Source organism: Notolabrus celidotus, chromosome 23 (assembly GCF_009762535.1).
Source record: "Notolabrus celidotus isolate fNotCel1 chromosome 23, fNotCel1.pri, whole genome shotgun sequence".
Taxonomy (NCBI): domain Eukaryota; kingdom Metazoa; phylum Chordata; class Actinopteri; order Labriformes; family Labridae; genus Notolabrus; species Notolabrus celidotus.
The window spans coordinates 10,662,840-10,685,224 of NC_048294.1; the positions used below are offsets into that span (position 1 = coordinate 10,662,840).

General features: G+C 41.3%; 1 protein-coding gene across 1 annotated transcript in view; it reads right to left on the bottom strand.

The window, feature by feature from the left end:
- The window catches only part of zmp:0000000660 (arf-GAP with Rho-GAP domain, ANK repeat and PH domain-containing protein 2), a 209,934-nt gene that overhangs the window by 15,099 nt on the left and 172,450 nt on the right, over positions 1-22,385 (bottom strand). Inside the window, 7 exon segments of the mRNA XM_034676822.1 lie at positions 235-363; positions 2,984-3,101; positions 5,386-5,460; positions 16,084-16,161; positions 18,428-18,575; positions 19,452-19,557; positions 19,660-19,872. Coding sequence (XP_034532713.1) covers positions 235-363; positions 2,984-3,101; positions 5,386-5,460; positions 16,084-16,161; positions 18,428-18,575; positions 19,452-19,557; positions 19,660-19,872 — 867 coding nt within the window.

A 22,385-nucleotide genomic window follows, 5' to 3' on the forward strand; every position in this document is an offset into this window, starting at 1 on the left:
TGTTGGTGCTTCCTTACACTGAGCAGAATTTAAAGAGAGCTGTTTACTGACTGTCTTTGTCATTGCCTTGCCTTCTTTGACCCCGCTGTTATCAACCACGATGCTATCGTGAATAAAGCATCAGATAAAAATCCAGTCTCGGTGCCGTCAGTTTATGTGTCACAGTTGCACCCATTTAAATTTTTTTTTCTAACAAATACACCTTAGTTATTCAACTTAGAAGTTATACTGTACCTTTCCCATCTTCCACTCTTTTGGCCCCTGAAAACTTCTTAATAACAAGAAAAGCAGAGCTCGGGCAGTCCAGGTTACTCCACTCCAGCACCTGCTCCAGAATTTTCTCGCTGTGGTGCAGCGGTCGCTCTGTTTGAAATAAAAGACATCAGGTCAGATGGACAGATTTGATTGGCAGGTGAATCTGCGAGGAAATAAACAGCGACGGTCAAACAGAATTGGTGGAAAAGGAGTCAACTTTAGAGACAAATCCACTTTGTCTTCTGGTCTTATTTGAATTAAAAATGCATGAAACACAATCGCATCCTGCATAAAAACTCCATGACTAATTCCAGTTAACCAAATAACAAAATTATGTTGTTGTTCTCTCCATTTTCATCACAGAGCAGTTTAAATTATCTCCCGCATATCAGGAGCTGATTATAAAAACACACTCATGTGCAAAATAGACCTATTATCTCTTCCTAATTGGTGCACAGGGTACATGCTATCACCCCGCCAAAATAAAAGTAGATAATTTACCACCACCCCTGCTCTGTCTTCCCTCCCTTGTTTTTCATAACCGAAGGAGGTAAAAAGAGGCACAATGGCATAACTTATTCATAGCTGGGCTTATCTCCTCTCTGGAATCTCTTCAGACCCAGGCCACGGAATTAGTTCCTCATTTCCCAACAAATATTAGCTCCCCCTTTTTCTGCCTATTGTCCTGGATAACAGTGTTTATCTGTTGCTATCCTCAAAAATGGCTAATTAACGCACTTCCCCTCCCTGCTTTATGGTTTTATGTGCAAAACCTGTCACGCTTCCGCCTTCAAAATAACTTGTGTTTACTCTTTTACAGACATTGTCTCGGCACAGAAAATATGCTGAACCGAACGCAGATTTATTCAGTATTCAACACACCTTTTTTAGAAGAGGACGGCGTGTCCTCTGTAACTTTGTAGGGAGGGAAAACATACATAAGAGCGCCGTGTAAACTCTCAGTGAACTGATGGAAAGTGCACGGGGACCGCAAGCCAAGCAACTCCCGCGACAATGCTCAACTTTGACTTCCCCTTGCTTGCCCTTTTCCCGTGTTGCGATCAAATGCAGGCATGTGCCGCCGCTAGTGCATGTTAATGTAAGATGAGGCGGGTCAGCTCCTCAGGTCGATCATGCGAGGAAGAGGAAGGTAATTTATGACACATGATGGTTGGGATGATTAATTAATGTGCATATCATCAAACTGACGATGCTCGGTTAATTTCTCAGTGTGCTTCCATGTTCACGGACACCAGTTCATTAGAGAGATTGCATAATCATCCAATCAGGAGGTGATTGGATGACAGGAAGTTGGAGCTTTGTATGTGCTTGTTCAAACGTTGAAGTGACGCACCAATCACTAATTGGATTGATGGTAGTAGAGCCATAAGAATCACAAGTAAAAACCAATTACAGAGAAATAATGAAATCCTCTCTTCATTAGGCTGAACACATGGAAACTGAAGGACCTGGTTGACTTCAAAACTACTTGAATCATGTTCAAAGTGAAAATCTGGTATCAACTGTACACGGAAAATGAAAACCAGCAACTAATAAAAACTAAACTAAAACTAAGCATTTTCAAAAAATAGAAACTAAACTAAACTAGCAAACCCGCTTCAAAAACTAATTAAAACTAAACTGAAATTGAAAACAAAAAGTCAAAACGAAATAAAAATAAAAACTAATGAAAAATGCAAAACTATAATAACCTTGCTTCCAACAGATCTTAGAGGTGATAATTAAAGATGTTTTCTTTCTGTGTGACTTTGAAATGTGTGAGAAACGTTCGACATTTCAATTTCAATGTTGATTAAACAGCCTCAACGGTTAATTAAGAAAGCATCTGTGTAGAGACAGAGGTTGACAACTTTAGAATGGATTATAACTTTGTTAAAGCAAAGCATCAACTATGAGGTGACACTGTTTGAGATGCAAAAAGAGGATGTTATTGAAGGCTTTCCAAAGAAATGAAAATTTTACATTCAATTACATGAAGGCACTATTTAGAGTACTGTGATCCCAGACACTTAAACAACCTGAACACATGCACATCTCTTTTGTGTGGTATGTTGATACAAAGATACATCAAAGCAGCAGTATAATATCCAAAAGACTTGTTATGCTAACACTACATAGTTGCACATGAACTAATTATTTGCATAGCTGCAGCAGTTGCACCTTTAGCCGAAAGGTTCAAGTGCACACAGTTTGATTCCTGGCCAGGTGACCCTCTGCTTCATGTCATACCTCTCTCAAATCCCCTTAGGCGTATCCTGTCAACATCTCCACTAAGACTATCATTTTAAGGGCAAAATGCCAGAAAAAAAATGAGGTTGGCTCCAGCACTCCAAGCTTACTGGAAGTCTATTTGTCCACAGTGTTGTTTCCAAACGTGGGACTCTTAAAAGTGCTCTGTAGTATAAAAAACTTACTTTACAATAACTTCAAAGAACTCCAAAAAAGAAGATGTTTTTACGTATGATTTGAGAAACCTTGAAGGTCAAATCTCAGTTGCTTGTTGTTTGCAAGAGGAAATTATTAAGAGACAAGAAAAGCTTTTTCACTCCAATCTCTGGTAATTATGCTAATATTCTGACCCCAGTCTTGTAACCCTCCTCTGTTAAAATGTTTGCTTGTGAGTGGAGTATAAAATACTATGAAGATGAAATAAATAAAAGAAGGATTAAAAGAGAAGAAAAACCTCTAACTGATAATTTCAGCTTACCTAACTCTCCGTTCTCAATAACCTCGAAGGCGGTCCAAACATCATCGTCATCAAAGGTGATGTTCCTCATACTAAGTGCTGTTTCGGCGAGCTCCGCGGGCCGCATGCAGGGAGACATCTAGAACAAAGACAACAAAAAATTCAAAACATGCTTCAAAAATTTTAAAGACTGATGTATGTGCATGTACGTTTGCATATAGCGTACATGCACTGTGCTGTAAGCACTGATTCTTTTTTTCCAAACATGCAAAATGGATAAAACCTCAACTTCGAGACATTATAAAGCATATTACACTTAGTGTTGGACACAGTTCCGACTTATCACACAGGGGCGGATCCAGACTTTTTTGACAGGGGTGGCCCCATTGGGATAAGTCTGTGGCTGTTTTCGAAACCACCTGTTCATACTACCTATGAATGCAGCATGCAGTACTGTGTTCTAAGGTAGTATGTAGTATGTTCTTTTGGATCTGTTCTGCAGTATGCTGGGTCAGGCGTCGCTGGATTTCCAGTTGTGGAAAGCAGATGTAAACAACGACCAAGCTGAAGGCAAAACTGCTTCTTAAAGCTGGGGCTGGTAGTCAGATTTAGATACACTTTTTGCTATACTGGTTAAAATGATCTTTATGTCCCGATGGCAATCAATACATAATGTGTTCTTTAAAAAAAGAAAAAAAAGAAGCTATCTCAAGCCGGAGCAAACCTGGGAAAACACCAACCAATCCCTGCCATCAGGAGCCAAACTAGGAAACCAATCAAATAAAGTCCTGTCGTTCTGCCCGCCTCCTGCACGTACATTTCATGTTTGTTTGTGTTTTTAACTTTCACTATGATAATGTTTTGACTCTGAGGAAATGCTACATTCAAATTCATGCTAGTTTTCCGTGACTACCAACCCTAGCTTTGAGAATTCACTTATAATTTAAAAAGTTAAGAAGTTGATTATATGGAATTTAATAATTTTCACTCAAAACAAACTGCCCCCGTCATATACAGAAAAAAGGAGAAGCAGAGCATTAGCGCTGTGCATTGTGGGAAACAGTACGTGAGGGAGACTGGTCCGATGCATACTGAGAAATTTTCCTGAATCAGTAGACATCCGGGTAGTTTTTGCATACTGCAGATTTTGCTCTTGTTCACAGACTACATACTGAATTTTGGCCAAATCAATACATATAACTAGTATAGTACGCTGTTTCGAAAACAGCCAATGTGTGTCTATTTTTCACATTACAAATACATTTTAACAGGGTGGCAATGTTAAAATCTTTTTAGCTTCAATCTTGAAGGACTGAAAAACAGGATGTACGCTCAAAGTCAAAGTTTAAAGAGCTAATGAAAGGAAATCTGCCACATTGAATGCAAAAAAAGCTAGTTGCAAACTTATTGCACCACACCCCAAATAGTTGATTTTAACATCATACTGCCTCTGACGAGGCAAATAGCCAATCAAAGTTAGGGATTTGCAGTGGCACCTGGGATGGCCTATCACAGGGGTGTCAAATTAATTTCAGTTCAGGGGCCACATACAGCCCAATTTGATCTCAAGTGGGCCGGACCTGTAAATTCATAACAATCCATGGCGTGGGCCGGATTGGAAACTCTCGCGGGCCGGTTTTGGCCGGTGGGCCGTATTTTTGAGACAACTGGCCTATCGGATTTCAACGGGGTGGGGGGTCCATGCTACCCCTGTCCCCCCTCTGGATCTGCCCCTGATCAAAGCAGGAATTAGAACACAAACTAGCAAATCCCCCCAAAAAAAAGAAGTAAAGAAAAACAAAAGAGGTGAAAACAAAGTGGAGAAGAAAACTTAAGTTGCATTTGATGGCCTTGAAAAGGGCAATGAGAGAAATAAGTAGGCAGTTAAAAAAAATAGTAAGCACTGAATCAAATAAAGTGGCTTCAACATGTAACAATGACTACACAGACTAATGTCTAACAGCCATGCACTGCATAAATACTTCTTCTTCCTTGTGTTATTAGCTGAAAAGGACTGAATTGTTCTTCTTTGCTCCACAGAGAGAGCGCTTTGTATTGGAGTCAAACTGTGCAGTTGAGCGCTTCTTTTTAACCCCACCCACCCCACTGCTGCCCGATGAAAGGGGTCTGCAACCTACAGCGGCCTGCCCGGCTTGTAAAATGCAATTACTCACACAATTAAATCAGACGTTCTTTGATTGCTTCGCTTTTGATTTATTTCAGCGGCGGGTAATCCCATCAGGTTAAACCACTAATGTCTCAGCCCGATTCTATCAACCTCTCCACCTCTTTTTTCTGCCCACCCTCTGCCCTCCATCTTTCCCCCCACCTTCTTTTATATTTCACGCCACCACAGGGACCTATTTGAAAACACATGCTAAAGGAACAGACGCGCACATTAACACACACACGCGCTCTCGTACCTTGATTAAACAGCAGTTCTCCGGCTCCCTCTTTTCCAGGTACACCTCAAAAATCAAGTCCCCGGCTGGAGAGAACTGTGGAGGCAGAAGTAAAAGACAAAAAAAAACAATAGAGTGAGACAGAGATCAGTTGAATTACAAAAACAATGCAGACGGATTAATTGGCCTTTCTTCTGAATTCCCGCTCCGACGTGGCATGAATCTCAATGAAGAAAAAGTAAGAGGAACAGTTAGAGGATTTGTGGAAACCAAAGGTCGTCTTTGAGCTGGAGGCAAACTAAATCCTTGTTGCGTTAAAACCGGCTAAATAAAGAGAACATGTGTGAGACAGTCTTGTAAAGGAGGAGACGTAGAGTGCATGTTTCACCTGTGCTAAAACTGAAACGCTCTCCTCAGGTGTTAACCCAAGGTGTGCTGTCAGTTTGAAACCGTTTTGGAAGTGCACACAGGAACAATTTCTCTGGATTATTACTGCCAGAGTGAACCCAGCAGAGGAGCCAAGAGAGAAAGAAATACATTTCCACTGTAATAGTCCTCATTTTTGTTTTGTTAAAAGACATACCACTCTGAGTAGAAGGAACTATTTCTGGTTAATCCCAAAACCTCGACAAAGGGTTTATTTTCTGCAATTCAAATCCTACACTTCTACCCTTTAAGTCTCTGACAGTTAATACTTTCATTCTTCAAAGCTACAATAGTAACAGTTTATTGTTTGATGTGGTCTAATTCACCACTAACGCCTTAGCCTTTAAAGTCATGTTACCACTTAGTGTACCAAGAACTTTTTGTTACAGGTACCATTGTCCCTGGTAGTAGAACATTCCTTCAGCCTGTCGTGTCTCTATTTCATCCATGGTCTAAAGACATCTGAAAATTGGGCGAATTTATCCACTGCTATATAAAAAAACACTGAGGAGAAAAACCAAGTACCCAGCGCTAAAAACTTCCTTTACTTTTGATCAAATTACCATTTTGCAGCAGGAATGTTTTTTGTGGGTTACAGTTACATCCCACAGACTGCGTTAGCATCTTTTTTCAACACCTTTAGTTGCCGCTTGCCTCTGACCTGAAAGAACACCCTGGTCTGACTACTCATCAAGGTTCCTAGCTCTATTGGAGAATCACCTGTTGTGCCAATAATCAGAAACAGATGTTTGTCCATCAAGTAAATAACTTGAACTCACAGACAACTAGCTTAACCTAGCATCTAGGTGAACCGGAAACAGCTAGGTTTGTCTCCATTTAGAAATTCTGTGTAAGAACCAAGCGGCAACCTCCGGTCTAAAAATATGAGTCCAATGCGGAAGTGCTAAAAACTGCAGTTCATCAAGGATTCGCAGAAACCACATACACACCAATTAAAAAAGCAGATCTTTACAGCAGAAATAAACATGTTTACAGCCTGGTACAAAAAACGACTTGGCTCTTTCTGCCCAAATAAGGACATGACTGACTTGACTATGTGTCGGGAACACATAGCAGTTGGCTCGGAGGCTCAAACTCCGCCCCTTTACGTCACACTTTGCCTGGTTGAGTTCCGCATTTCCAATATGGCTGCCGCCGTCGATTGGATTCAAAACAACTCTCAGGAACAGATGGATGGTGTCACGGATACTACGTCCATATTTTATACAGTCTATGGTTGAGACTGGTGATCAGAACAGTAACCCAATTAATTCTAGCTAACTATGCAACAATGAACTTGGTGGTTTTTTTGGGACATTTTCTCTTGTGTTCATATCAAAACAAACTACATTCAACATCTAATTAAAAGCTTTGTAGCTTTTTTTTATTATCTACACTTCAAAGGGCTTTCCTTTCATTTCAATTTTATTTTGTTAGCTAGTCACATTCTTGATGGAGGTCCATACTCATGTATCGGACATGAGAGGTGCATTGATCCTAAAAACCTTATTTGCAAGAACAAAAATGAGCTAGCTTATTTGAACCATTGAGGTGAGAACCAAACAAAAAAAAACAGCCAAGTTCCAGCATAAACTGAATTAAAGGTAATCCTCCCATGGTGCACTTTGGTTTTTCATCAGCAGATTAATAGATTGATGTCGAGAGAGGACATTTTTCTTCTAACCAAATGTAACCTATGTGAAATTAAAAGAAAGGCTTTTTAGTGGCCTTTCTTCCTGACATTCAGGAGGTCAATCCCATCAATATTGCTCTTGTCAGTACACATTTTGGCACCTTTCTCAGCCTGTTGAGGCTGTATCCAATTATTGTTAGGGGGGTCTGGGGGTGGTAAAAACCAAGGAAGTAAAAGACAAAACTCATTTCCTTTTTTTAAAGAGACAGTGTCTAGTTATAGGACAATATCTGGATTTTTCATTTGCCATTTTATCGTGCAGGGAAACTGAAGCCCATTATTGTTTGAGCTGAAATAACTGTCACATGATAAGAGAAAGAAACTCACTTCTAACTCCTGGGGTCTTAAACTGACAATGAAATTACAGTCATTCAAACCAATGGAGCAAAAGCTGTAATTGTGACAAGTCACACACATGTATGGAACCATCATGGATGGTAAGTGCTTTTTTCCACATTCTCTTTCACGTTTAAATGATGGAGGGAAGGCCAGGTACACTTTACAGACAGTAATTGCAGAAAGGCATAGGAAGAGAGGAAATAAAGACAGTGACAACTTTATGCACAGTGCAACAGAAAGAAGTGTTAAATGGTGTTACAGCTGATGGAGGGGTTTCTCAGTTAGGAAAGTGTTCAAGCTGGAAAAACAGTGGTGTTCTTTTTCCAAATGAAGGCATTTCTAATCTTTTGCAAAGTCATACCCTATCCGCACTCGCCCTGGCTGTAAATGCAAGTATTGATTTTCAAGTCCCACTTCTAGCTTACAAGGCATGACATTGCCTTACACCTCATTATATCTCTGATTTACTTACTCCCTCAGTCTAGACATACTATCCACTTACAGGGAGCAGGCCTCTTTTTCATTCCCTGCCTTTTGAAGGAAGCAGATGAGGTCAAAACCTTTACCTGCAGAGGCTGAGCCCTGTGAGACGAACATCCTGAAAGTGTCAAGTACTCTGTGTTGGTATTCTGGTCCATAACCGAGTGTGGAGAGTTCAGCAGCGTCCCATACCTTAAATCCTACCTGTACTCCCCTCACTGTCTGGCAATCTTGGCTGAACAGTTTGGTCTGAGAGTGACTTTACATTGGAAATGTGTCTTTTTCAGGCACACTAGTACTGTGGCTCTAGGGATGGGCAGTTTCCATCACTTGGTTGGTCCATCACTTCGGTCCAGACTCAGCATCAAAGGATGGATTCCCACCAAGTTTTCTGAAGACTTTCATTTCCTTCGAGGGTGACTCCTACTGACTTTAGCAAACCCTTGACTTCTTCCCCTGAGGGGTGTCATGTGGTTTTGACTGAACTGTTGGATGGATTGCCATGGAGTTGGGCTTAAATGTCCTCAGGATCCGCTTCCAGGAAGAGAAATTTGGCCTTTGCTCACCCCGAGGTAGGACAGAGACTGCAACGCTACTTGCCAAGGTCAAGAGCTGTGCAGGTACACGTCATTGAAAATCACAAGGAAGCTGCTCTGGTTTCCATTTATAGTCCAGACCTATTCTTTACAGACATTTCAGTAGGTACTGGGTACTGGGGGTACATAGGAACAAAGGTCATGTGGAAAAGAAGGGCGGAGGAGGAGGGCATCAGCTATATTGCCATCCAAAACCAACAGACTGGCCATATTCACATGGAGGCTATGTTTCTGTGATATCACGCTAAGTTTAGGAGGCTCAAGTGTTATGATATTGTACTGCTTTATTTCAAACTGCTGTGTTCCCACAGTTAGCACAACATCAAAAGTTGGTCATTGTGTCAAAATGGTCAATTGGCGGTTATGTAATGACTATCTAGCCTTTCACCTACCTCTGTTGATGAATATCTGCAATCAAGTGCAGCTACATATGCATATAGACATCACATTGTCTCTTAATCGATCTTCATTCAAACTCGTTTTTGGTCCAACCGTATCCAATGGCAATGCAACGTAAAGGATGTCTTGCCCTGAAGTGCTTTATACCCAAATTATGGCTACACAAGAAGCCTTATGTCAAAGAATCCTAAGAATTTGGTCTTAACTTCTAATAACTCAAGTCAAAATTCTGGTTGAGCTGTTAGGTCTCCCTTGAAAAAGAGAATTTGATCTCAATGGGACCAACCTGGTTAAATAAAGGTTAATTAAAAAATATATATATGAATTGATTTACCAACAGTTACAGACATTCCTATTAATCTCAGCTGTTCTTCGTGCTGAGAAGAGCCAAGTGGCAACCTACAGAGTTTAAAAATGAAGCCAATGCGAAGGTGCACAAACTGCAGTAATTAGACTGTCCACTTGAGGCTGGCTGCAAAAGTCAAGGTATCTCCATTAAGGCCCATGTGGTTTTGACTGTATGGCGAACTGAACAGAAGACATACAGTGTGGTTTGGAAAATGGTTTCAGTCTGAGTAGCCCCTTTCTTTATTCGTACAGACTCTTGGGAGGTTGGGTGAAGGTTAGGTTTGAAGTTACTTAAATGTGCATAATAAGGAGGGTAAGAAAGGTTGAACTGAATGACAGGTGGGCTTGTTGTAGCTTCTTGCCTGGTTGCTAAATACCCCCCCGAGCACAACCTCTTTTCCTATTTGATTGAAAGTAAGTCAGAATTTCTAGTAGGGCAACCACCATTGTTTTGGCTTGGAAACGCCTCTTCAGAAACCATTGGGTCATGTCACTGAGACACTTTCTTTGCGTTGTATTCAGGTTACGATAAGAACGCATCAGTTTGCTAGCATGCTAACAATGATTGCTAAAAATAGCATGTTAGAATATTCCTGGTGTTATTTTAGCATTTAACTAGAAGTATTGCTAAGGTTTAGAAGGGCTACTATAACATCAGAGGACATCGTTCCCTTTGATTTGCATAGCGATGAAACCATGGCGCCATTTTCCAAAAGAAAAAGCATTGAATGTTGGTGGTGTGAGATTTGTTTCCACAGCAATACCATCCTTGCGATTACATCTTACGATAAAAATGAAAATGAAAGTGCTTCATTTTTTTTTCTTCGTTTCTAACGACCAAGGCCTTAAAAGCTTCTCTCTACGCAGTGTGGACAGCTGCAGAATAAAAAGCCACCTAAGTGATTTTTCTCACATTAAAGCTCACATAAACTTGAGCCACATACCACTATGAATGAAATGCATGCATACATAACCACTGTAAGTGTAGCCTTTGTAAGTCTGTGGGTGAAAAGTTACATTTTTACCAACTTTTTAAAATATTTTTTTATGACTGAGAGCTTAAAGGAAGCATCTCCACATGAAATAGATGCATGAATATGGACAATTTCTATTACTACTTTGCTTTCTTTTTTACTTCAGGTTTGGTGGTTTTGTTGGCTCAGTGCTCTGAGCATCATATGATGCTCCAAAATAAAAAAATAAGCCAAAGACATTAAGTCATACATAGGAGGAGAAGATTAATGGAACATTTCAATGGTTTTTATGAATGTTTAACTTTGCTAATATGTTAAATCACCCCTTAAATTAGCCCAGCAATTATCTCAACAAAGACATAATTACACAAAAGGACTATTCTTAATGAAAAATGGCAACTTTTTTTTACTTTTTCTTTTGTAGTTTTCCCAAATTAAAACCTTAAAAACACACAATTTCACATTCATGGCTAAGACATTCTTCTTCTTTTAACGTCAGACAGTTTTATAATAGCATTTGCTTTCCACCGAGTAACCCTCCTGCCCCACAGCAGCCGTCATATTCTAAAAGTTGTCAGTCAGGGTGGAGAAGAAAAGCAGGAATAAACAACTTGTTTCAGAATTCAACAACCGAACAGGCATCATGTGATTTCGTTCTTTTTTTTCTTCATGGGTTATCAGAATCAAATGTTTTTCTTGTATGAGTCACTCCGGCATGAAGTACCTGTTGTAAAGGTTAACAAGAAGAAAGCCCCCTTTTTTTAACCTCACCTACCGATTCATGCTTCCCCCTGCTTCCATCCACGTTATTTTTGCCCAAAAAACAGGAAACTGTCACATAAATAAAACCCTGATTTGGGAGTGATGACGCAGGGAGATGAGTCAATACCCCCCCCCCCCACACACACACACACACACACAAACACACAGACACACATACAGACACACATACATGTTTTAAAAACAAAAACTGTAAAAGGGCTCAGCTTTCGCCCTGAGGGTGTGGAATCTCAAACAAATCTAAAAAAGTACACATCAAATTAAATTCAATCTCCAAGTCTGCAACATTTACACTTCTTGTTCTTTTAATAACTATAACAAAATGCGTATTCTTTTCACCTTAAGAAAATAACCTATCATCTCATTTCACTAACGCTATAAACTGGACTCTATTAGCTCACTTCCTATACACTGTCACAGACACACCTCTACCAGTAATCGCCACTACACGCCACTTCAGAATCAGAATCAGAATCAGAATCAGCTTTATTCGCCAAGTATGCTTGAACACACAAGGAATTTGACTTTGGTAAAGTGTGCTCTCTTTGTACAAGGCAGAATAGGAATAAGAATAAGAACTACAATAAAAAATAAAATGAAAATATAATAACAATAACCTTAGCTATAAATACAAAGAAACAACAAATAGCTTGACTAATATGTACAGGCTAAAAAATAATATGATAAAGTGCAGTGGTGAGTTGCAGAGGTAGTTTTACATTATAAAATAGAAGTTAAATAATACAAAAAATAGAAATATGGAATTCTGCTTGAGAATTGTTGCATTGTATATCTACATGTATATTTACAGAGAGTATTTATCTGACAGGTATGACACTGTTATGGTTTAGTGTTCATCAGAGTGACAGCCTGGGGGAAGAAACTGTTCTTATGGCGGGTTGTTTTGGCGCACAGTGATCTGTAGCGCCTGCCGGAGGGGAGGAGTTTGAAGAATTTGTGTCCAGGGTGTGAGGGGTCAGCGGTAATGCTCCCTGCCCGTTTCCTGGCCCGGGACCGGTACAAGTCCTGGATGGGGGGCAGGTCGACACCGATGATTTTCTCTGCAGTCCTTATAGTCCGCTGCAGTCTGTGTTTGTCTAGTTTGGTTGCAGAGCCAAACCAGACAGTGATGGAGGTACACAGAACAGACTGGATGATGGAGGTGTAGAACATGATCAGCAGCTCCTGAGGCAGGTTGAACTTCCTGAGCTGACGCAGGAAGTACATCCTCTGCTGGGCCTTTTTTCTGATTGTGTCTATGTGGGAGGTCCACCTCAGGTCCCGGGAAATAGTGGATCCCAGGAACCTGAAAGAGTCCACAGTAGACACAGTGCTGTTCAGGATGGTGAGGGGGGGGAGTGGGGGGGGGCTTCTCCTGAAGTCCACTGTCATCTCTACCGTCTTGAGCGGGTTCAGCTCCAGATGGTTCTGACTACACCAGAGGGCCAGCTGTTCCACCTCCTGTCTGTAAGCAGACTCGTCTCCGTCCTGGATGAGACCGATGACGGTGGTGTCGTCTGCAAACTTCAGGAGTTTCACCGAGGGGTCCCCTGAGGTGCAGTCATTGGTGTAGAGGGAGAAGAGCAGTGGGGAGAGAACACATCCCTGTGGGGCGCCAGTGCTGATGGTCCGGGTGCTGGATTTGATGCTCCCCAGCCTCACCTGCTGTCTCCTGTCCGTCAGGAAGTTGGTGATCCACTGACAGATGGAGGCCGGCACTGTGAGCTGGGTGAGTTTCTGGTGCAGGATGTCTGGTATGATGGTGTTGAACGCAGAGCTGAAGTCCACAAACAGGATCCTAGCGTAGGTCCTGGGGGAGTCCAGGTGATGCAGGATGTAGTTCAGACCCATATTGACTGCATCCTCCACCGACCTGTTTGCCCGATAGGCAAACTGCAGGGGGTCCAGCAGGGGGCCTGTGATGTCTTTCAGGTGGCTCAACACTAGTCTCTCGAAGGACTTCATGACCACAGACGTCAGGGCGACGGGCCTGTAGTCATTGAGTCCTGTGATGGTGGGTTTCTTTGGGACTGGGATGATGGTGGAGCTTTTGAAGCATGAGGGCACTTCACACAGCTCCAGCGATGTGTTGAAGATCTTTGTGAAGATGGGGGCCAGCTGCTCAGCACAGACTCTCAGGCAGGAGGGGGACACGCCGTCTGGTCCTGGAGCCTTCTTGGTCTTTTGTCTCTGGAAGAGCTGGATTACCTCATCTTCACAGATCGTCAGCGCAGGTGGGGGGTCAGAGGGGGGTGGGGAGGGGCTTGTGGGGGGGCCAGGTAAATCAGAGTGTTCGGGTGTGGGGTGTGAAAACCTGCAGTAGAAGCTGTTCAGGTCGTCAGCTAGTCTTTTGTTACCTTCAGGGTGGGGGGAGGGTCTCCTGTAGCTTGTAACTTCACGCAGGCCTCTCCAAACTTCTGAGGGGTCGTTGGCAGAGAAGCTCTGTTTTAACTTCTCAGTGTAGCTCCTCTTAGCTACCTTGATTTCCCTCGTCAGTTTGTTTCTGGCCTGCTTGAACAGGTCCCGGTCCCCACTCCTGTAGGCCTCTTCTTTGGCCTGACGCAGCTTCCTCAGTTGAGGTGTGAACCAGGGCTTATTGTTGTTGTCAAGAGTTCCTACTGTGATATTAAGGACAAAGTAGCATCTCGAGAGGTACATCTGTCTCCCATGAGAGCAAAGTCTTCCTCCACTCCAAGCAGCCTGGCTAAAAAGCTAGTTTGCTCACTAAATGAGTGACATGAGGTGAAGTTAAGGCCTGTGTCCACTAACAGCATTTTTTTGCTCTGCCAGAGCTAAAAACCTCAATTTGAGAGGGTGTCTTACTGGTGCTTCCTGTTGCTAGGTTTTGAAAGCTGTCCCACAAGACTTCCCTTAAAACAGATCGTTCTGTTTGTTTTAAATAACTCTGTATGCTTTAGCTTAGCTTTCCTTCAATGCCTTATACAAAGAAAACTTCCATACAATCAATATAAATTGTGACCTAACATTAGCTGCAGTTCTGGACCAGGAAGTTGTACCTTAAAAAAAACAGCTGTGGTTAGTTTCTCCTCCGTATGGCAGTCTGCCGTTGTTGTAAAGTTGGTGGAAGGAGTCCTGCCGCTTCTTGATTTTGATTGATTGGTGATAGAGAAGTGTTTCCAAAAGTTGAACTATTTTCACTTCAGAGCGCTGTGAGTTCAGTAACCAAAAAAAGTTAAAACTAAGGGCCATTTTCCACTTAGGAAGCTGAGTACTGAAAACTCTGGATTTGCATCAAAAAGATGTGCTGTCGAAGCAAAAAATGCTGCTAGTGGACACAGGCCCTTATGGTGTGTTCAAAGTCATATTAAAGCTACAGATACAATTTGGGGTTTCCTCAAGACCTTTGTATCGTCAACTTTTAATTAAACAAAAGCCATTGAATCACAATCAAAACTGGACGTCTGTATTGTAAGAAGTCTAGCTGACACCAGAGGACTTGGTCAAACGGTAACAGCCAGATGATCAAGGCTATTAAAATCAGACTGACATCATAGGGTTAGGGGCAGCCTGTACTAGGGATGGGAATCGAAAAACGGATCCGACTTAGAGCCCAGCCTTAGGTTCCAATTGATCAATTCCATGGGAATAGTACACCTAAAATGTTATTGATTCTTCTTAACGATTCATTTCCCAGCACGACGTCATGTCACGTTGCGATATGTTGTATTACGTCACACACTCTGCGACGCAGAACTCCTAGGTGCAAATACCTCAAATATGCTAAAGCATTTGTTGACTCGGCCTCGAAGCTTGGGGTTCGCGTCGGGTGGAGAAGGGTTCCGTGTGAACATGTTCCCATCAGGGAGGCAAACCTACCTCTCCACTTTCCCTCAGGCTCGAGGCGCCATGTCTGGACTCACGCGGCCGAAAATGAGGCACCGAGAGCGGGCAAAATACCTCTGTGATGACCCCTGGAGGAAAAGCGTTTTTACTCTCCTAATTCAAAGTCTTTTCCTCCAGGCTCCATGGGCCACGTCTGGACTCACGCGGCCGAAAATGAGGCACTGAGAGCGGGCAAAATACCTCTGTGATGACCCCTGGAGGAAAAGCATTTTTACTCTCCTAATTCAAAGTCTTTTCCTCCAGGCTCCATGGACCACGTCTGGACTCACGCGGCCGAAAATGAGGCACCGAGAGCGGGCAAAATACCTCCGCGATGACCCCCGGAGGAATAGGGTTTTTCCTCTCCAAATTCAAAGTATTTTCCTCCAGGCTCGAGGGGCCATGTCCAGACTCACACGGCCGAGAAAGAGGTCAACCTATTGTTCAGTATGTTCAAGTTGAATACGTTCATGTTCAGTCTTGTGCAGACATAATTTTGGAAAAAATAAAATGGTTCCTTTTGGTGCAGAAGACTGTAGAACTACTTTTTTACCCTCAAAAAAAATACCCAGGAATTGTTAGGAGAATTGATAAGGAATTGGATTGATAAGCAGAATCAACAATGGCATTGACATTGATAAAATCTTATCAATTCCCACCCCTAGCCTGTACCCTCACCGTCACCTTCACCCAAACCTTACTACTTTTTTGCTTCCTTAATATCATTATCTCTTAAACATTAGAGCTCATATTTTCCTGCATCAGTCCACTTTGACTTGTATGTGCTGTCTCTGTCACCCCAAGTTTGCTAAACAACGTATCACGATTTGGGCTGACTTACTATAGCGTCCTTTTTTTCGTTCCAGCGAGTGATGAAACACGTCTCTTTCTCCATCTGTTGCACCCTCTCCTCATTGACCTGTTGGAAACATCACAAAGACATTCACAAATGATTTCAAACTCAGGTCAGGAGAGACTTCATTAAGAAGCATGAAACTGCTTGATGTCATCACATTTCCCAAAGGTAATATGACTTTAAGCACTCAAATACGTTAAAAGGAAGACTAAATTAAAGCAGTGAAATGATTTCATGTGCTCACTGTAAAATTGGGTCCTTCAGCTAACACTTCTAAAACTAATTCTGAAGACAGAAGTTGGCTGGGAGTGTTTGACACAGCTCAGCGCCAAGTGAATACTCGTTTCCCTCACAAAGCTCTGTGTGGGAAATTATATTTTTTATTCCAACTTTTTTTTTTCCTCACATCTTTATCATTTTCAGAGAACAATTTGCTTTGTTAGACTTATACGAATGGCAGAGAAGATTGGTGGGGAGAAAAAAAGGGAAACGCACAAATTCATGGTGTGTGTGTTTAGGCCTGATAATGGGTGCTGTCGATGACTTGCAGCACAGAACCGTCGCTTTAATTAGCGAGATGTCTCACTCGTTTTATGTCACGGAGCGTGTGTTTTCCCTGCTCGTGATTGGTTGAGCTTAATGGCTATTTGTCACGGGACTAATGATTGACGGCGTCCCGAACCAATTTTGGGGAGTGAATGCTCCTTCTTTAAAAGTCAGCACGAGAGGGATCCAGGAGTTCTGCGGGGAATTAGCAAGGGCTCTGATGCTGTGTATCCCAGGCAGCTCTCCAAGGGTAGCATCGATCCCACACACACACCCTACCCACCCTCCTTCCCCTCCCTCCACCCACCAGCCATCCTCACATCAGCAAAGTCAAGCCTATTGTGGAGATTTGGCAGGAACAGCTCTGCGTTCCAGATGGTTGAAGTAAGAGTGTAAATAAAGTCATGCCTGCAGCTCAGTTTAGATATGCACTGTTGTAAAATATGAATGATTTCAATGTTATCATTCATTTAGTAGTTCCTTTTATCATTGGTTAGAGAGTTTTCATAAATGAAGAATATCTTACATTAGACTGTATCTGGTCGAAGTCATATCATTGTATCCGTTATATAACATATATGTTGCATAATAACAAAAACTACAAATTGGGCATAGGTCATGAAGTCAAGCTTGGCCGACAGTACATCAGCTGGTCTTAACAATTGCCCCTATCAGTTAAAAGCTAAGCTGTCATGTATCCAATTGGCAAATAGCAAAATGGGCTTTAGCCTGTCTACTCTTGCTGCTTCCCGGGGGGTCTTTGCTGCTGCTGTCCCTGCTTTGGTTTTGCAAGTATGCCCATTAAAGAAAGGGTAAGTGTGACCTCCCAACTTCAGGCTTACATGACTGCTCTGCACCCCATGGGGTTTTAACTGTTACTGCTCTCCTTGCCTTGGCTGATCTTGCATGCCCATGAAAGAGAGGGGAAGTGTGCTCTCCCAACTTCAGGTATATATGACTGCTCTGTTCTGTACCATTTTGAGTCTTTGCTGCTGCTGCTGCTGCTGCTGCTGCTGCTGCTCTCCCTGTCTTGGATTGGAGTGTATGCATATGAGAGAAAGGGTAGGTGTGCTCTCCCTGCTTCGGGTGTTCATGACTAATCCTTTCTATACCCAGTTGGATCTTTGCTGCTGCCGCTGCTCTCCCTGCCTTCACTTTTCAGGTCAGCACATGAAAGAGAGGGGAGGTGTGCTCTACCCACTTCGGGCTCACATGACTGCTCATTTCTGAACACTGTGGGGTCTTTGCTGCTGTTCTCCCTGCCTTCACTTTTCATATATGCACATGAGAGAGAGGGCAGGCGTGCCCTCCCCACTTTGAGCTCATATGGCTGCTCCTCCCTGAACTATGTGGGTTCTTTGCTGCTGCTGTTCTCCCTAGCTAGTATTTTCATGTATGTATATTAAATGGAGGGGCAAGTCAGAGTTCAATTTAAGAATTGTCATAATAATAATGAAGTTCTGGTCTTGCTAATAATCAAACCAATGAGAACTTGAGGGGCCCTTCTTAAATTTTACATTTAAGGATCTGTTTGTTTGATGTTGAAAGTAAGATTTACTTTAACCACAAGTATTTTTCTGTCATATTATTGCAGATTAGATTTCAGTTATTTTATTAAAAGTCTAAAAAAACAGATGTTATCTAACTTAGAGGTCAAATAGCAACACCATGTTATGAGGCTCAGATTAGCCCTCCTCCCCCCTCCTCTAACTGTCTCGTCCTTCACTGCTATCAACGCTGTCAGAGGGCAGGTGAATAAACACATTAAACACAGTCGACTCACGCTGAAGAGAGTAATGTAGTTGCTGATGAGGTCACAGACGACGCTGCTTTCCTGTGGGGTTTGTCCCTGAGTCTGGAACAAGCAGGGGGAGAAGACAGAGGCCAGTTTCTCGCTAGGCATGTTGTTGAGGTTGGAACACTGCTGAATCCTGAAACACAGAAGGAAGAAAGAAGGTGAGAGGAAACATTTCAGCATACAACAAGTACAGAAACAGTTCAGCTAGTTGCTCATTAGTGTGAATAGAATAGAAGAAGAAGAACACAATGGCCAGCCCATACGTGTCAAGTAATTTAAGGGTTCAACTTTTATCCTTACCTTCGTACTTTATGACATAACGTTTCTGAACATTCATTTAATATAACTAAGAGTAATTGGTGACACAGAATTCACTTGAAGTAAGAAATTTCCTGCAAAATAAGGCGAAATCAAACCAAGTCCTTGTTTCAAAAAAAGAACAACCCTTGACATGAATTTCATCTGTGTGTTTGCTAATTACCTAAATTTCAATAACGAGCTTCGCAATCAATCTTGTTTTCCAAAATGCCGACAAATGGTACAAACAGTATGGGATTGATTCATCAATCTCAGCTCAAGGATCGACAAAAGCAACCTTTGCTTTCCCACTTGTGCTTTGGAGGAGCTGCAATCTGCTCTATCCCTACAAAATCTTAGCCTAAAACAAAAAAACATGACCACGAGAGCTTCTGTTCTGCTTCATTATTATGTCCAATTAAGTATCTATGCGTAGCAATTATCAGAGTGGTGAATAATGTGCTCTAAATTAAGATAGAGTAGAAGTATTAAGTAACTGAATGCTCATTTTAAGTACCTGATTGTTATTCATATCCTGTTTTTGAAGTTTTAAGAACTGTATAAATTCTCCTTCACTGTAATAAATCCTCTCCTGGCAGCAGCTTTGACCGTGCTATGACCTCCCTGATACAAGCTTTAAATGTGTGTGCGCAGTTTGTCCTCCGTGTGCGTGTGTGTGTGTGTGTGTGTGTGTGTGTGTGTGTGTGTATACCTGTACAGATGTTGTAGCAGAGCATCAAGCGTCGACCTGTTTATCTTTGGCAAACTCTCGATGAAAGTGGAGTACTTCTTCACCCTCTGCCCCTCGTCCCTCTCATCTGCATAAACCAAACAAGAGGAGAAGAGGATGGGAAAAGGTGTAACATATCATGAGCCAATCCCACGCATGAAGACAATATATGGTTTGACATCTAACATACCCAGAGCGGACACCCAGTATGGATAGAGCTCCTTTGTCAGCAGAGCGTCCTCAGCCTGGGATAAGAAGCTCTTCAGGGTGTCTGTCACGTCCTCCAGCTGGTGCTCCTTCTCTCGCAGCTTCACGTTACGGGCGTCCCGGGTGAACTCCTCAAGGAGCAGGGCGGTTCGAGCAGGGTCCCCTGGTCTTTGATAAAGCCCCTCATGGCACAATCCTGGTTATAGAGTAAAAAACAAATAGATACTCTGAAAAATAACACACATCTTTCACCATTTTTCACATTTCATCTCTGGAACTTATTCATATTTCGTGTTTAATGTAGTCACCGTCTGATCAGGAACGACAGCTTATATACTTTTCATATAATGAAGTGCTATTATAGGGCAGTAACATGCAAGAGCTAAAATGTGGGATTTAACAGTGTTACATAAGCACATTTGAATCTAAATTGCAGGTAGACTGAAACTCTACTTTTGCAAAGTATATTAACCTTCTGTTCTGTTTGACAGTTTCAGCCAGAGTTAACTTTCACAATGTAAAGGACTTATAACAGAGTTTTATGAGTACCATATAATGTAATGCATTAACAAAGCAACAGACACAACATTAAAGACATTAAATATTGATTACATGATGTCTGTTGCCTTCAGTCTGAGAGTCTTCTTCCCTTTTATAGTGTGGCGGATGAATACAAATTAACAACAATGATAAAGGTAAACAAGTAAATTAAAAAATGAAAGGAAAAAAGAAAATAAAGATGAAAAAAAAGGAAAAAAACACTAAAGAATATATAGTTTGGGGTAAAACATAAGATCATTTTAATTACTACAACTACTGGTACCTCTAATAATAATAATAGCAATACAAACATAATAATAATTGTTAATATTATTATTATGAAGGATTCATGAGTGAAGATATATTAAAATTTGAAGGAAAAATGAAAGAAAAAGTAATAAGAAGAACAAAAGAAAACCAAATTACATATGGATAAAACATTTTTTTTTAAGAATAACCACCTGAATAATTATAATAAAAAAAGGATTTATGAGCAGAGATAAATAAAAAAAGTACAGCAAGATGGGACAGAAAAAAATAGAAATTAAATGAAAGATTATTTTTAATAATAAAACAATTAATTTGAATAGAAGAAAAATTTAAAAAAAGTTAAAGAAGTAACGAAATTAATAGTAAACAAAATAAAATACATAGTTTAAATGAATTACAGATAAAATAAATTTTAAAAATCAATTAAAGATTTTTTTATTTTTTTTTAAAGTAAAAATCAAAAACAAAAAAATATTTTAACTTTCCTCAGGGTTCCCACTCTTTTCCAGAGATTATTTTCCAGGACATTTTCAGGACATTTTCATTGATGATCAAGCTGGTATGATAGTCGAAATTTAGTTCCTAATTTAGTTCCTAAATAGTCTAATATGTTCCTCTCAGTGGAAGTCTACATTGAACGACATGTAGTCTATGGCTATCAATGAAATCATCTCTTACATACTTAAAAATTATGGCAAATTGATAATAGAATAATGCAACCACAGATGTACAGCACTTCTCTTTATTAGTGCAACCAAGTAACAATGATGGGCAACATCTCAGCTTTCTCTTTTCTCAAAAAATATAAAATGAGCTAAGAAAAAAACAAAAGAGCCAGCAAAGGAATCAATAATGATCAGAAGATCAGTGCATTAATGACCTAAATAGAACTGAATGACAAAAATGGCCACAAATGTTTCTCAACTCAACTCAAACTCAAAATATACCTGCTTAATCATGATATTCATCCTGCTAAGTGGTCGACAAAGCAAATGTCACGTTTTTTTATTTGAGTTACCGTAAACTCTGAAAAAAATCACACCAGTGTAAAGACGCACTCTGTATTTGAAGATCTCTCAGAGATTAAAAAAAACTGTCTTCCTGCATGGCAATGTCTATTAGGATCAGCGATGTCTACAACGTGGAGTTTCTGTGCAGCTGTGTCGCTCTTTTTCTTCCGTTTGTTTTCACAGTCGGGATTTGGACTCCTACTAGCTACTGCAGGGGTTCTCAAACTTTTTGGAGCCAGGGACCCCTTACAGGTGAGAAAATTGTCCAAGACTCCTCATAATTGTAACACAGATTAAGCACATTAGTGATGTGTCATGTTAAAAAGCTGCGGCTCTGAGAGCCGATGCTTTATAGTGAGTCAGAAGAGCCAGCTCGCATTGAGAGAGAGCCGTCTCTCAGTTTTTTCCTTTCGCTGCTTAGCTCTCACAGTGCTCAGACCCAGCTCTGCTCACAGCAGAACTTTTTTTTGATTGGTCAGCGTGGCGGCCATGCGGCCAATCACATGTGAGGATATAGGATACAGGTGACGGAGGGGAGGCTGTGTATCCTGGCTTCATCTGTTCCTTCAGAGAGAGTCTTCTTGAAGACCGGGCAAATACTCACTGAGAGGAGAAATCGGATCAGCCCATCCAAGCTGAGGTATCTGATTTTTCTCAATGCCAACCTGAGGACATTAATAAAGTAATAAGCTCCAGTTTAGTTCTGGTTCTGTTTGCTTGAGTTTAGTTCTGGTTCTGGTTCTGGTTCTGTTTGCTCGAGTTTGGTTCTGGTTCTGTTTGCTTGAGTTTGGTTCTGGTTCCGTTTGCTTGAGTTTGGTTCTGGTTCTGGTTCTGCTTGCTTGAGTTCGGTTCTGGTTCTGTTTGCTTGAGTTCGGTTCTGGTTCGGTTC